At 49.1% G+C, this 14072-nt stretch overlaps 1 protein-coding gene across 3 annotated transcripts in view; it reads left to right on the top strand.

Moving 5' to 3' along the window:
• VPS13D (vacuolar protein sorting 13 homolog D) overlaps nt 1–11200 on the top strand; it is a 438357-nt gene extending 427157 nt beyond the window's left edge. For all 3 annotated transcript variants that reach the window (XM_073585587.1, XM_073585586.1, XM_073585585.1), the window contains 3 exons: nt 5497–5628; nt 6633–6873; nt 10727–11200. In XM_073585587.1, coding sequence (XP_073441688.1) covers nt 5497–5628; nt 6633–6873; nt 10727–10858 — 505 coding nt within the window. In that variant the 3' untranslated portion in view covers nt 10859–11200. The remainder of the gene's footprint in view (nt 1–5496; nt 5629–6632; nt 6874–10726) is intronic.
• The last annotated feature ends 2872 nt before the right edge of the window (nt 11201–14072 follow it).

Here is a 14072-nt window from a genome sequence, read left to right as displayed (position 1 = left end):
GGGTGGAGGTCGGTGCTGGAGGCTCCATTATTCTCTATGTGGAGTGAGGCTCTGCGGGTGGAGGTCAGTGCTGGAGGCTCCATTATTCTCTATGTGGAGTGCGGCTCTGCAGGTGGAGGTCGGTGCTGGAGGCTCCATTATTCTCTATGTGGAGTGGGGCTCTGCATGTGGAGGTCGGTGCTGGAGGCTCCATTATTCTCTATGTGGAGTGCGGGTGGAGGTCGGTGCTGGAGGCCCCATTATTCTCTATGTGGAGTGTGGGTGGAGGTCGGTGCTGGAGGCTCCATTATTCTCTATGTGGAGTGTGGGTGGAGGTCGGTGCTGGAGGCTCCATTATTCTCTATGTGGAGTGCGGGTGGAGGTCGGTGCTGGAGGCCCCATTATTCTCTATGTGGAGTGTGGGTGGAGGTCGGTGCTGGAGGCTCCATTATTCTCTATGTGGAGGTCGGTGCTGGAGGCTCCATTATTCTCTGTGGAGTGCGGCTCTGCGGGTGGACGTCGGTGCTGGAGGCTCCATTATTCTCTGTGGAGTGCGGCTCTGCGGGTGGAGGTCGGTGCTGGAGGCCCCATTATTCTCTATGTGGAGTGTGGCTCTGCGGGTGGAGGTCAGTGCTGGAGGCTCCATTATTCTCTATGTGGAGTGCGGCTCTGCGGGTGGACGTCGGTGCTGGAGGCTCCATTATTCTCTGGAGTGCGGCTCTGCGGGTGGAGGTCGGTGCTGGAGGCCCCATTATTCTCTATGTGGAGTGCGGCTCTGCGGGTGGAGGTCGGTGCTGGAGGCTCCATTATTCTCTATGAGGAGTGTGGCTCTGCGGGTGGAGGTAGGTGCTGGAGGCTCCATTATTTTCTATGTGGAGTGCGGCTCTGCGGGTGGAGGTCGGTGCTGGAGGCTCCATTATTCTCTATGTGGAGTGGGGCTCTGCAGGTGGAGGTCGGTGCTGGAGGCTCCATTATTCTCTGTGGAGTGCGGCTCTGCGGGTGGACGTCGGTGCTGGAGGCTCCATTATTCTCTGTGGAGTGCGGCTCTGCGGGTGGAGGTCGGTGCTGGAGGCCCCATTATTCTCTATGTGGAGTGCGGCTCTGCGGGTGGAGGTCGGTGCTGGAGGCTCCATTATTCTCTATGAGGAGTGTGGCTCTGCGGGTGGAGGTCGGTGCTGGAGGCTCCATTATTCTCTATGTGGAGTGGGGCTCTGCGGGTGGAGGTCGGTGCTGGAGGCTCCATTATTCTCTATGTGGAGTGCGGCTCTGCGGGTGGAGGTCGGTGCTGGAGGCTCCATTATTCTCTATGTGGAGTGCGGCTCTGTGGGTGGAGGTCGGTGCCGGAGGCTCCGTTATTCTCTATGTGGAGTGTGGCTCTGCGGGTGGAGGTCGGTGCTGGAGGCTCCGTTATTCTCTATGTGGAGTGGGGCTCTGCGGGTGGAGGTCGGTGCTGGAGGCTCCATTATTCTCTATGTGGAGTGCGGCTCTGCAGGTGGAGGTCGGTGCTGGAGGCTCCATTATTCTCTGTGGAGTGGGGCTCTGCAGGTGGAGGTCGGTGCTGGAGGCTCCATTATTCTCTATGTGGAGTGCGGCTCTGTGGGTGGAGGTCGGTGCCGGAGGCTCCGTTATTCTCTATGTGGAGTGTGGCTCTGCGGGTGGAGGTCGGTGCTGGAGGCTCCGTTATTCTCTATGTGGAGTGGGGCTCTGCGGGTGGAGGTCGGTGCTGGAGGCTCCATTATTCTCTATGTGGAGTGCGGCTCTGCAGGTGGAGGTCGGTGCTGGAGGCTCCATTATTCTCTGTGGAGTGGGGCTCTGCAGGTGGAGGTCGGTGCTGGAGGCTCCATTATTCTCTATGTGGAGTGCGGCTCTGTGGGTGGAGGTCGGTGCCGGAGGCTCCGTTATTCTCTATGTGGAGTGTGGCTCTGCGGGTGGAGGTCGGTGCTGGAGGCTCCGTTATTCTCTATGTGGAGTGGGGCTCTGCGGGTGGAGGTCGGTGCTGGAGGCTCCATTATTCTCTATGTGGAGTGCGGCTCTGCAGGTGGAGGTCGGTGCTGGAGGCTCCATTATTCTCTGTGGAGTGGGGCTCTGCAGGTGGAGGTCGGTGCTGGAGGCTCCGTTATTCTCTATGTGGAGTGCGGCTCTGCGGGTGGACGTCGGTGCTGGAGGCTCCATTATTCTCTATGTGGAGTGCGGCTCTGCGGGTGGACGTCGGTGCTGGAGGCCCCATTATTCTCTATGTGGAGTGCGGCTCTGCGGGTGGAGGTCGGTGCTGGAGGCTCCATTATTCTCTATGAGGAGTGTGGCTCTGCGGGTGGAGGTCGGTGCTGGAGGCTCCATTATTCTCTATGTGGAGTGTGGCTCTGCGGGTGGAGGTCGGTGCCGGAGGCTCCATTATTCTCTATGTGGAGTGCGGCTCTGCGGGTAGAGGTCGGTGCCGGAGGCTCCATTATTCTCTATGTGGAGTGTGGCTCTGCGGGTGGAGGTCGGTGCTGGAGGCTCCATTATTCTCTATGTGGAGTGGGGCTCTGCGGGTGGAGGTCGGTGCTGGAGGCTCCATTATTCTCTATGTGGAGTGCAGCTCTGCGGGTGGAGGTCGGTGCTGGAGGCCCCATTATTCTCTATGTGGAGTGCGGCTCTGCAGGTGGAGGTCGGTGCTGGAAGCCCCATTATTCTCTATGTGGAGTGCGGCTCTGCGGGTGGACGTCGGTGCTGGAGGCTCCATTCTCTATGTGGAGTGCGGCTCTGCGGGTGGAGGTCGGTGCTGGAGGCCCCATTATTCTCTATGTGGAGTGCGGCTCTGCGGGTGGAGGTCGGTGCTGGAGGCTCCATTATTCTCTATGAGGAGTGTGGCTCTGCGGGTGGAGGTCGGTGCTGGAGGCTCCATTATTCTCTATGTGGAGTGTGGCTCTGCGGGTGGAGGTCGGTGCTGGAGGCTCCATTATTCTCTATGTGGAGTGCGGCTCTGTGGGTGGAGGTCGGTGCCGGAGGCTCCATTATTCTCTATGTGGAGTGTGGCTCTGCGGGTGGAGGTCGGTGCTGGAGGCTCCATTATTCTCTATGTGGAGTGCGGCTCTGTGGGTGGAGGTCGGTGCCGGAGGCTCCATTATTCTCTATGTGGAGTGTGGCTCTGCGGGTGGAGGTCGGTGCTGGAGGCTCCATTATTCTCTATGTGGAGTGGGGCTCTGCGGGTGGAGGTCGGTGCTGGAGGCTCCATTATTCTCTATGTGGAGTGCGGCTCTGCGGGTGGAGGTCGGTGCTGGAGGCTCCATTATTCTCTATGTGGAGTGCGGCTCTGCGGGTGGAGGTCGGTGCTGGAGGCTCCATTATTCTCTATGTGGAGTGTGGCTCTGCGGGTGGAGGTCGGTGCTGGAGGCTCCATTATTCTCTATGTGGAGTGCGGCTCTGCGGGTGGAGGTCGGTGCTGGAGGCTCCATTATTCTCTATGTGGAGTGCGGCTCTGCGGGTGGAGGTCGGTGCTGGAGGCTCCATTATTCTCTATGTGGAGTGTGGCTCTGCGGGTGGAGGTCGGTGCTGGAGGCTCCATTATTCTCTATGTGGAGTGCGGCTCTGCGGGTGGAGGTCGGTGCTGGAGGCTCCATTATCCTCTATGTGGAGTGCGGCTCTGCGGGTGGAGGTCGGTGCTGGAGGCCCCATTATTCTCTATGTAGAGTGCGGCTCTGCGGGTGGTGGTCAGTGCTGGAGGCTCCATTATTCTCTATGTGGAGTGCGGCTCTGCGGGTGGAGGTCGGTGCTTGAGGCTCCATTATTCTCTATGTGGAGTGCGGCTCTGCGGGTGGAGGTAGGTGCTGGAGGCCCCATTATTCTCTATGTGGAGTGCGGCTCTGCGGGTGGAGGTCGGTGCTGGAGGCTCCATTATTCTCTATGTGGAGTGCGGCTCTGCGGGTGGAGGTCGGTGCTGGAGGCCCCATTATTCTCTATGTGGAGTGCGGCTCTGCGGGTGGAGGTCGGTGCTGGAGGCTCCATTATTCTCTATGTGGAGTGCGGGTGGAGGTCGGTGCTGGAGGCTCCATTATTCTCTATGTGGAGTGGGGCTCTGCAGGTGGAGGTCGGTGCTGGAGGCTCCATTATTCTCTATGTGGAGTGCGGCTCTGCGGGTGGAGGTCGGTGCTGGAGGCCCCATTATTCTCTATGTAGAGTGTGGCTCTGCGGGTGGAGGTCGGTGCTGGAGGCCCCATTATTCTCTATGTAGAGTGTGGCTCTACGATTCGTGACCCCCGTCACGTGACGAGGGGGGCCCACAGAGTCTGAACTGCCCCGGGCCCTGGCTACCCTTAGTCCACCCCTGTCGATATGTCATCTTCTCCCGCCGGCCTCACGTTTTGCGATACCCACCATGGAGCGCGGACACTTGCGTTAAACAGTCCCTGGCTGAAGCTTCTGCGTTTTCTCCTCTTCACAGTAAGGCTCTGTACCCGTGCTTCAACTTTCTGACACCATCCCCGGTCTCTTTTTTTGTCTCTTCATTGAGCCGCGCTCTCCCCTGCTGCGACCAGCAGACATTGGGGCATTTCTGTCTTGTATTGCCTTTGTGTGCTCATTAAAAAAGAATCAGAAAATCTATTGAGTGCACGTTTAATGTAACACAGATGTGCGCCACACTACGGTTTTTGCTCTGCTTTTCAAATTTTCAATTTTTCTTTTTTTTTTTCGAGGTTCATCAGTGTTTCTTATTATTTACAGAAAGAAACTTGAGACAGTGAAACAGACTGTAGTTTATAAGAGAAAAAAAAAACATGACATAGTGTGGAATGTGGCTCGTCTTCCAGACCAAACTGACCAGTTTGGCAGGCGCTTGTAGACTGTGACAATCCGCGCTGTTCATTCTCGCACTTGGAGAAATAACTTGAGTGTTAAACCCCATTACACTTGAGGGTCCTTAGTGACAAATTCTATTACCAAGTTGAATGTTATGCTACCAGGAGTTGCTGGATACAGAAGTATCTTTGTTCTCTACCTGATTTTTTTTTCCTCTCTCCCCCATTTCCTCTGTATACATTCCTTTTAACTTAATACTAAAATAAAAAATAAAAAAGTTTTTTTGGAGCCCAGTGAACTTTATTCCATATGCAAGAATATATTTTATGGCCTTTCCTTTTAAATCAGTAGAACAGAGAGAGTTACATTTCATGGAGCGGGATCTTTGGTGTTCTTTGTTCTCCCCTTTGCGTTCGATTAATGTCATATTTGCCAGTAGTAAAAGCCAGTTACGGAAACGTTTGAGTATGTGTTGCATGGATTTTCTTTTACAGCTTTGGCTATGATCCTTCTAAGGTACAGAACACTGGCAATTTTAACAGCAGAATCTCCCAAATCCTTTCCAGGACTCTGCAAAAGTATTCAACTATTCTTGAGTTTGGAGCCTTTTGTTCTCATCTGTTGGTGTCCACCATCGGTGGATACTTTTTGGTCAATATTTTCTTTAAGGAAGGACATTGTTTTTTTACCTAAATACATTTCTAATAGTCAAAAACCTTTTTCTCTTCTGTGTCCTTGTAGAATGCAAGTTCAGAGGGTAAGGAGACCACGTTGTTGCACGAGTCCTCAGGGTCTTCTTCCAAGGTATTCCGAGACCCAGGCTGAGGGACAAGAGCAGCTGTTCAGACTGACGGACAACATCCAGGATGAGTTGTAAGTGCCACAAATCTTTATTAGACTAATGGGTCTAAGTTATTCTGCTTGTTATCAGTCAGCAACTTGTGTCACTGACGTATCTAAAACATGTCTGGTATCATTCCACACTCCTGCACGTATTTGTTGAGGGGACTAAATATTTGTCTACTGGACATTTTCTATAAATATTTTTTTGGCCACCGTCTTTTTTCTGGGGAAATGATGCATACGGTACTTTATTGGCAATGCTCACAGACAAATTAGAAAATGGAGATATAATTCAAACATCCGCGAAGATCTCATCCCGCCCCTGTAAACACGCACGTGTTACTTATTTGAGCATGCACGCTGGGTCTTATTGGTGAAGAAAGAAGCCTGCTGTGAAATTCCTCTGCTTCCCAGGGCTAATACCCTACATTGCCCATCATGAGTAAGGTACACGGATTTGGTATAGATCAGAGGTCTTGATTCTCAATCTTTCCAGCTGTTTCAGACTACAGTCCACAAAATGCTGTTTGTTGCTGCCAGGGGTAGTTTTTGGCTGAGGTTTTGCAGTAGTTGAAGAACCACAGGGTTGAAAATACTAGTGTCAGTAATCATGTTTAAAATTGGAGTCGTAGACCCCGATTCATCAAGATCTGTGATTTTTCTCTCCTGTTTTGATGAGGGGATGTATAGTTGTCAGATGTTCCTAATTTATTAAGAGGTGCACACCCCTTAAAAAATCTGGTACGTTTGACAGGTGGCCTCCATATGCGATGCCAGAAATCTTGCTTCAGTCCTTGACTGGAGTAATATTTTTGGCCTAAGGTATGCCACAGCTCATTGTGCATTGGACAAGCTGTGGTATCCATGAACACACCAAAAGTCACAAAATGTTTGCGTAACTCTGAAGTTGCGCAAAAATGTTGAAACTCTAGAATTCTGGCAAAAATTGCTTTTGCGAATCGGGGCTTATGTGTAGTTATTTCACTCCGTGTCCGTGGCCATTTGTCATTTACACTCTTATTCTTACTTTACAGTTTCATCGCCGTTGATCACATTGACAGTTACTGCGTGCTCATCTCATCCAAAGCTGTCTACTTTCTGAAATGGGGCGAGTATGTGGACCGTGATGCAATCTTTTTGGAAATTAAGTATGATGATCTCTATCACTGTCTTGTTTCAAAGGACCATGGGAAAATTTATGTTCAACTAACAAAGAAAGCCGAAACAACAAGCAGTGGAATAGCCATACCAGGGCCGTCCCACCAGAAACCCATGGTAAGAGGTTTTTCCCTCACAGACTATGTATTACCTTTTTTTTTTGTTTTTGCATTTTTGGATACTTTTATTTAAGAGCTGCTTGCTATAAAGCCACTGTCGGCAATTTGTGTTCTCCTTGTGACTCATCATGGTGGTAACAGTAATGGATTGCCTAAAACATGCTGTTTCAGTTGTTAAAGGATGTAGACTCCTTTTTGGGATTATTATTTTTATACATGGCAGTTAGTCAGGGCAGGAGTCAGGTAACCCACACTTTGCCTTCCCCTTTAACCATGTGCTTTATTTTTATCCTCCTGTGTTCCCTTGCCATCCACATTCATCACCCTATCCCCCCTCCATCACGACTCATACACATCAGCCCCTCTATACTTCCTTCTCCCATGTACAGCTCCCACACACTCCTCACCTTCCTGAGAAACCTCAGCCCATCTTGCCCAAACACATTGCAGAAAAAAACTACTTACAATTCCAACAACTATTGGCTCTTTATCTTCCTTCTCCTACTGATTTCAGGGGACATCTCCCCCAACCCTGGTCCACCAACCTCAACCCTTACCCTACCTCATATCGAAACCACAATAATCTGATTAACATTACTTGCACTCCCTCATCTCAATCTTTTAATTGTGCCCTCTGGAATCCACGGTCTGCTTGTAACAAGCTTCCTTTCCTACACAACTACTTTCTGAACAACTCTCTTAATCTGTTGGCCCTCACTGAAACCTGGATTCAGGATTCTGACACTGTCTCTCCTGCTGCCATTTCCTACGGTGGCTTACAATTCTCTCACTCCCCGAGACCCACAAACAGACCTGGTGGTGGAGTTGGCATACTCCTGTCCCCACAATGCACTTTCCAGGTCATCCCCCCAGTCCCATCACTCTTATTCCCTTCTTTTGAGGTCCACACCATCAGGCTCTTCCGTCCCCTCTCCCTCAGGGTAGCGGTCATATACCGGCCCCCAGGCTCACCCACCCACTTCCTTGACCACTTTTCAGCCTGGCTGCCACACTTCATGTCCTCAGAACTACCAACCCTCATCCTGGGAGACTTCAACATCCCCATTAACAGCCCTAATTCCACATCTGCATCCCAGCTTCTATCACTAACCACCTCTCTAGGCCTCTCACAGCTTTCAACCTCTGAGACACATAAGGACGGTAACACCCTTGATCTGGTCTTCTGCCGGCTCTGTTCAATCTCCCACCTAAACAACTCACCGCTTCCACTCTCTGACCACAACATTCTCTCCTTCACGCTCACAAATCCTCGCCCACCCCAGCTCATTCCTACCTACCACACAGTCAGAAATCTACAAGCTATTAACCCTCAGACACTTTCAAATTCCCTACACTCATCTCTGTCCCCAATCTCCTCTCTTTCCTGTCCTAATCTGACTGTTCATCACTACAATGACACTCTTAGAAGCACCCTTGACCAAGTAGCTCCCCTCACCCTCAGAACCTCCAAACACAGAGTAAAACAGCCCTGGCTCACATCGCAAACTCAACATCTCCAGCGATGCTCCAGGAGTGCTGAACGCCTATGGAGAAAAACCCGCACACCAGAAGACTTCATACACTTCAAATTTATGTTAAGAACCTATAACGCTGCCCTTCACCTTGCCAAACAGACCTACTTCACCACCCTGATCTCCTCACTAGCCAACAACCCCAAGAAACTTTTTGACACTTTTCACTCCCTCCTCAGGCCAAAAGCACAAGCCCCTATCACAGACATTTGTGCTGATGACCTGGCCTCCCACTTTACAGAAAAAATAGATAATATCCGTCAAGAAATCTGCTCCCAACCACCAAGTGCTGTGACTCCCATCCCTTCCTGCATCTCCCCTGGCTCACTCTCCACATTTGATCCCATCACAGAAGAAGAAGTCTCCAGACTCCTCTCTTCTTCTCGTCCGACTACATGCACTACCGACCCCATTCCCTCACATCTCCTCCAGTCTCTCTCTCCAGTCGTCACAACCCACCTAACTACAATCTTTAATCTCTCCCTCTCCTCGGGCATTTTCCCATCCTCCTTCAAACACGCCATCGTTACTCCATTACTAAAAAAAACCTGCTCTCGACCCATCCTGCCCAAACAACTACAGACCAGTCTCCAATCTCCCCTTCATCTCTAAACTTTTGGAACGCCTAGTTTACTCCCGCCTTACCCGTCACCTCTCCATTCACTCCCTTCTAGACCCTTCACAGTCCGGCTTCCGCACCCTACATTCGACTGAAACTGCACTCATCAAAGTGACCAATGACCTTCTGACAGCAAAACGTAACGGTGACCACTCTCTGCTCATTCTTCTTGACCTATCTGCAGCTTTCGATACTATTGACCACCATCTCCTACTCTCTAGGCTCCAGTCACTAGGCATTAAGGACACTGCACTCTCCTGGTTCTCTTCCTATCTCTCTGACCGCTCCTTCAGTGTTTTGTTCTCTGGCTCCACGTCATCTCCTCTTCCTCTTGCTGTCGGGGTACCTCAGGGCTCAGTCCTTGGTCCCCTTCTTTTCTCTCTCTACACGGCCCCAATTGGACAGACCATCAGCAGATTTGGCTTTCAGTACCATCTTTATGCTGATGACACACAACTATACACGTCTTCCCCCGACCTTACCCCGGCTGTACTACAGAATGCCAGTGACTGTCTGTCCGCAGTCTCCAATATCATGTCCGCTCTCTATCTGAAACTCAACCACTCCAAAACTGAACAACTTCTGCTCCCGCCGTCTACTAACCTCCCTAAATCTGACATTTCCCTCTCCGTGGGTGGTACCACAATAACACCCCGGCAGCAGGCGCGCTGTCTGGGTGTCATGTTTGACACCAATCTCTCCTTCACATCCCATATACAATCCCTTGCCCGCTCTTGCCGCTTACACCTAAAGAACATCTCTAGAATCCGCCCTTTTCTCACTATGGAAACAACAAAAAACCCTCACTGTAGCATTGATCCACTCTCGCCTGGATTACTGCAATGCTCTATTAATTGGCCTCCCCGTCACTTGACTATCCCCTCTCCAGTCCATACTTAATGCAGCGGCCAGGATCGTCCATCTGGGTAATCGGTACTCGGACGTGTCCGCTCTTCGCCAGTCCTTACATTGGCTGCCCATTCATTATAGGATCCAATTCAAAGTACTTGTTCTCACCCACAAAGCTCTCCACAGTGCTGCACCCCCTTACATCTCTTTTGTGCGTGTGTAGCCCATTCACTATCTCCATCCATCCTTCACTCCCGCAAGATGGCTGGACCTTCATTGTAAATACACCATTGTAAATACACACCTGTACTCTGTATCTCCCTCACCTCATTGTAGATTGTAAGCTCTCACGAGCAGGGTCGTCTTATTTCGTCTTATTTTGCTTTAATTATTGTATTGTTAGCGTTGTTACTTATGACTTGTGTTTTGAAACTGTTAAACTGTAAAGCGCTGCGGAATATGTTGGCGCTATATAAATAAAGATTATTATTATATATATATATATATATATATATATATATATATATATATATATATATATATATATATAACTTGAAGGGACTCTGTTAGCACAGAACTACTGATCCAACCAAGCACAAGCACTCGGTGAAGAGCTAAAAACTCCTTCTCAAAAACGAGCTTACTGGGTACTTTATTAATCTCATTCTGCAGACAGCAATAGACGGTACAGCACAAAGGGCAAACTGTGCAAAATTTGTAATGAAAAATGGTTCCAGAGGTTGAGATGGGTTTCAAGTCTCACAAACGGTGGCTCATATAGTTTTACAATAAGCTGTTTCTGGGGAAAAAAATGCAGACCCAATGTTTTTTTGTGTTTCTCTCTTTTTCAGGTCCATGTAAAATCTGAAGCACTTGCCGTGAAAATATCCCAAGAGATAAATTACGCAAAGAGTCTGTACTACGAGCAGCAGCTGATGTTAAGACAAACCGAAGAACAAGAGAACTTGGACTTGAACTATTAAGAAAGAAGAAGCACAGGACTCCAAGCATCACACTGACAGGTCCACACGGACATGTAATGTCCTGTAACATACATGTGTGTGAATATGTACACCTATATATCCATATGACTACAGTACTACTATTGTGTGAAGAACACTACTGCCTTTCCAGTATACTGAGGAGTGGGTGGGCTGGGGCATAATTTATATTGGGGATAATCACTATTTAATATGGTAAATAATTATAAATAGATGCACTTGAATCCATTTTGAAGAAATACCTTTATTTTGCTAAATCTGTAAATATTGTACATCTATGATATGATGTAACTATAAGAGAAAATGAAACACCGAATTGCGTGATGTCTCTCGTTTGTTTATATTAACTTACAGTCGTTACGGAAAGTATTCAGACCCCTTTTAAATTTTTCACTCTTTGTTTCATTGCAGCCATTTGGTAAATTCAAAAAAGTTCATTTTTTCTCATTAATGTACACTCTGCACTCCATCTTGACTGTAAAAGAAGTAGAAATGTAGACATTTTTGCAAATGTATTAAAAATGAAAAACTGAAATATCACATGGGCATAAGTACTCAGACCCTTTGCTCAGTATTGAGTAGAAGCAGCCTTTTGAGCTAGTGCAGCCATGAGTCTTCTTGGGAATTATGCAACAAGTTTTTCACACCTGGATTTGGGGATCCTCTGCCATTCTTCCTTGCAAATCCTATCCAGTTCCGTCAAGTTGGATGGTGAACGTTGGTGGACAGCCATTTTCAGGTTTCTCCAGAGATGCTCAATTGGATTTAGGTCAGGGCTCTGGCTGGGCCAGCCAAGAATGGTCACAGAGTTGTTTTGAAGCCACTCCTGTTATGAATGGGTCACCGAGGAGGATAGCAGGACCAGGCTAAGCCACCAGAAAACCAGAGAGGTTGGTAACTAAGTGGATTGCAGACCCCTGATCTTTTCCACACAACTAGCAGTAGCCGTGGAGCGTACCTAAGATGCCCTAGATGCTTCGGCACAGCCAGAGAGCTAACTCAGCCTAAAGCAAGAAAGGTGAAATCTAAACTGCCCTGGAGCAGACCCCAAAGGAATAGATAGCTGTTATGAATGGGTCACCGAGGAGAAAAAAAACAAAACTAGCTAAGCCACAGAAAACCAGAGACGTTGGTAACTATGCAGATTGCAGATCCCTGATCTTACCACACAATTAGCAGTAGCCGTGGAGCGTGCCTACGATGTTCCTAGACGCCTCGTCACGGTCGGAGGACTACATAAGCCTAAAGCAAGAAAAGGGAAAACTAACTGCCCCAGAGCAGACCCCAAAGGAATAGATAGCTCCCACACATGTATTGACGGTGAAACAAGATGAAGGCACAAACACAGGCAGGAAAATAGGCTGAGCAAATGATGGGGCCCAAACTAACTAGACAGGAAAGGAAAGGCAAATCACTGTGTGCAACCTGCAAAAAACCCTACAAAAATAATGTACAACACTTCTGATAGCAAAATTAACCCTGAAGTCACTAGACTTCTCCCACTATATCATCACTCTGGAATATTCTGAGACAGAGCAAAAAGAGACCGAACTAGTAAGGGACAAAAAGCCAATTGGCAAAATACTGATAAATAAGAGTGGAAATTCAGCTCAGTCCCCAGCCGGGGCTGGCAGACCACACAAAAAACTGAATAGACCAACAAAATCAAGTGTGAACATTAGCAGAAAAACTAGGCTTTAGATGACTGGAACAGAGCTGAAAACCAAGAGCTGACAAGCCAGAAGGAATCACCGGCAACTGAATAGGGCGTCGGCTGTCTTAAATCCAATCTGAGAATCCTGAGATCCAATCGTCATCCTCATTCTCAGGTGGCAGATCTCCACTGATCAAACCAGCCGCACCACCTCCCGAACCAGAGAATGAACTCACAACAGATAGTCCCCAAACATATATTGTTGGTGAGACAAGATGAAAACACAAACGCAGGCAGAAAAATAGACTGAGCAAATGATGGGGCCCAGACTGACTAGACAGGACAGGAAAGGACACTGTCTGCAATCACGTAAAAAAACCCTGAAAAATCCAACACGTCTGATGCACAAAAAAACACTGAAGTCACATGACTTTGCCCCCACTATATCAGCACTCTGGTATATACTGAAAGCAAAGCAAAAAGAGACCAATATAACAGGGGACAGAACAAACTGACACAAGCAGTAACATATGGGCAGTGATCCAGCACAGCCACAGCAGGAGCAAGCTGACCCGCACAAAGCAGAGATAAACAAAACCAGATCAAATGCAAAAAGATCAGCAAATGAACCATTTAGCTGAACCATGCAGGAACAGAGCAGGAGACATCAGACCTCAGAAGGCACAGGAAGAAAATCACCAGCAGGGATTGAAGGAAGTCAGCTGCTTACTCCAGTCAGAAACCCCAGATCTCCAATCGTCATTATCATTACCAGGTGGCAAGCCTCTGTCAGTCTGACCCGCTCCACTACCTCCAGTAACCACCAGAGGGAGCCCAGAAAGAGAACTCGCAACCCCTCTGTCAATCTCACCAGCTCCACTACCTTTAGTAGCCACCAGAGGGAGCCCAGAAAGAGAATTCACAACACACGCCTTTGTTATTTTAGCTGTGTGCTTAAGGTTATTGTCTTGTTGGAAGACACAAGAAGAAATGCGTAGAGCAAGACAGAGACGGGGGGAGCAGATGAATGAGCCCCGCCCAGCGGACCGGACAGCGGCAGTTTACATACATCTGAACCGATATAAAAAAGGTATTTATGCATGAATGGTGTGGGGTCAGGGGGAAGCAAAAGTACTAGGAGAATCCTTATGTGACAAACAATTGAATGATATCATTATAATGATATCTCAAAAAAGGGGTGACAGATTCCCTTTCAGTGCCTGTCACACTAAGCGATATCGCTAGCAATATCGCTATAACGTCACTGGTTTTTGTGGCGTAATAGCGATATTGCTAGCGATATCGCTATGTCTGATACTTACCTCCGACCGCTCCCCCGCTGGTTATTGCTGATCGCGCAAGAACGTCCAGGACCGTTTCTCGTCGTCAGCTTCCTGCTGGGGCTTCCTGCTGTGGAGACGAGCGACGCGTGGACGCGGGCGGGGAGGATGTCAGGATCGCCTCGTCTGACAGCTAAGTAGCGACCCCCGACCCCTGCGATGTCGCTGGTGAGATCTGCCTGTGTGGCAGCTCACTAGCGAC

Source organism: Dendrobates tinctorius, unplaced genomic scaffold, assembly GCF_039654945.1.
Source record: "Dendrobates tinctorius isolate UK_male_01 unplaced genomic scaffold, ASM3965494v1 ptg000086l, whole genome shotgun sequence".
NCBI lineage: Eukaryota > Metazoa > Chordata > Amphibia > Anura > Dendrobatidae > Dendrobates > Dendrobates tinctorius.
The sequence above is the reverse complement of the archived record's forward strand: the minus strand, read 5'-3'. Positions and strand labels throughout refer to the sequence as shown.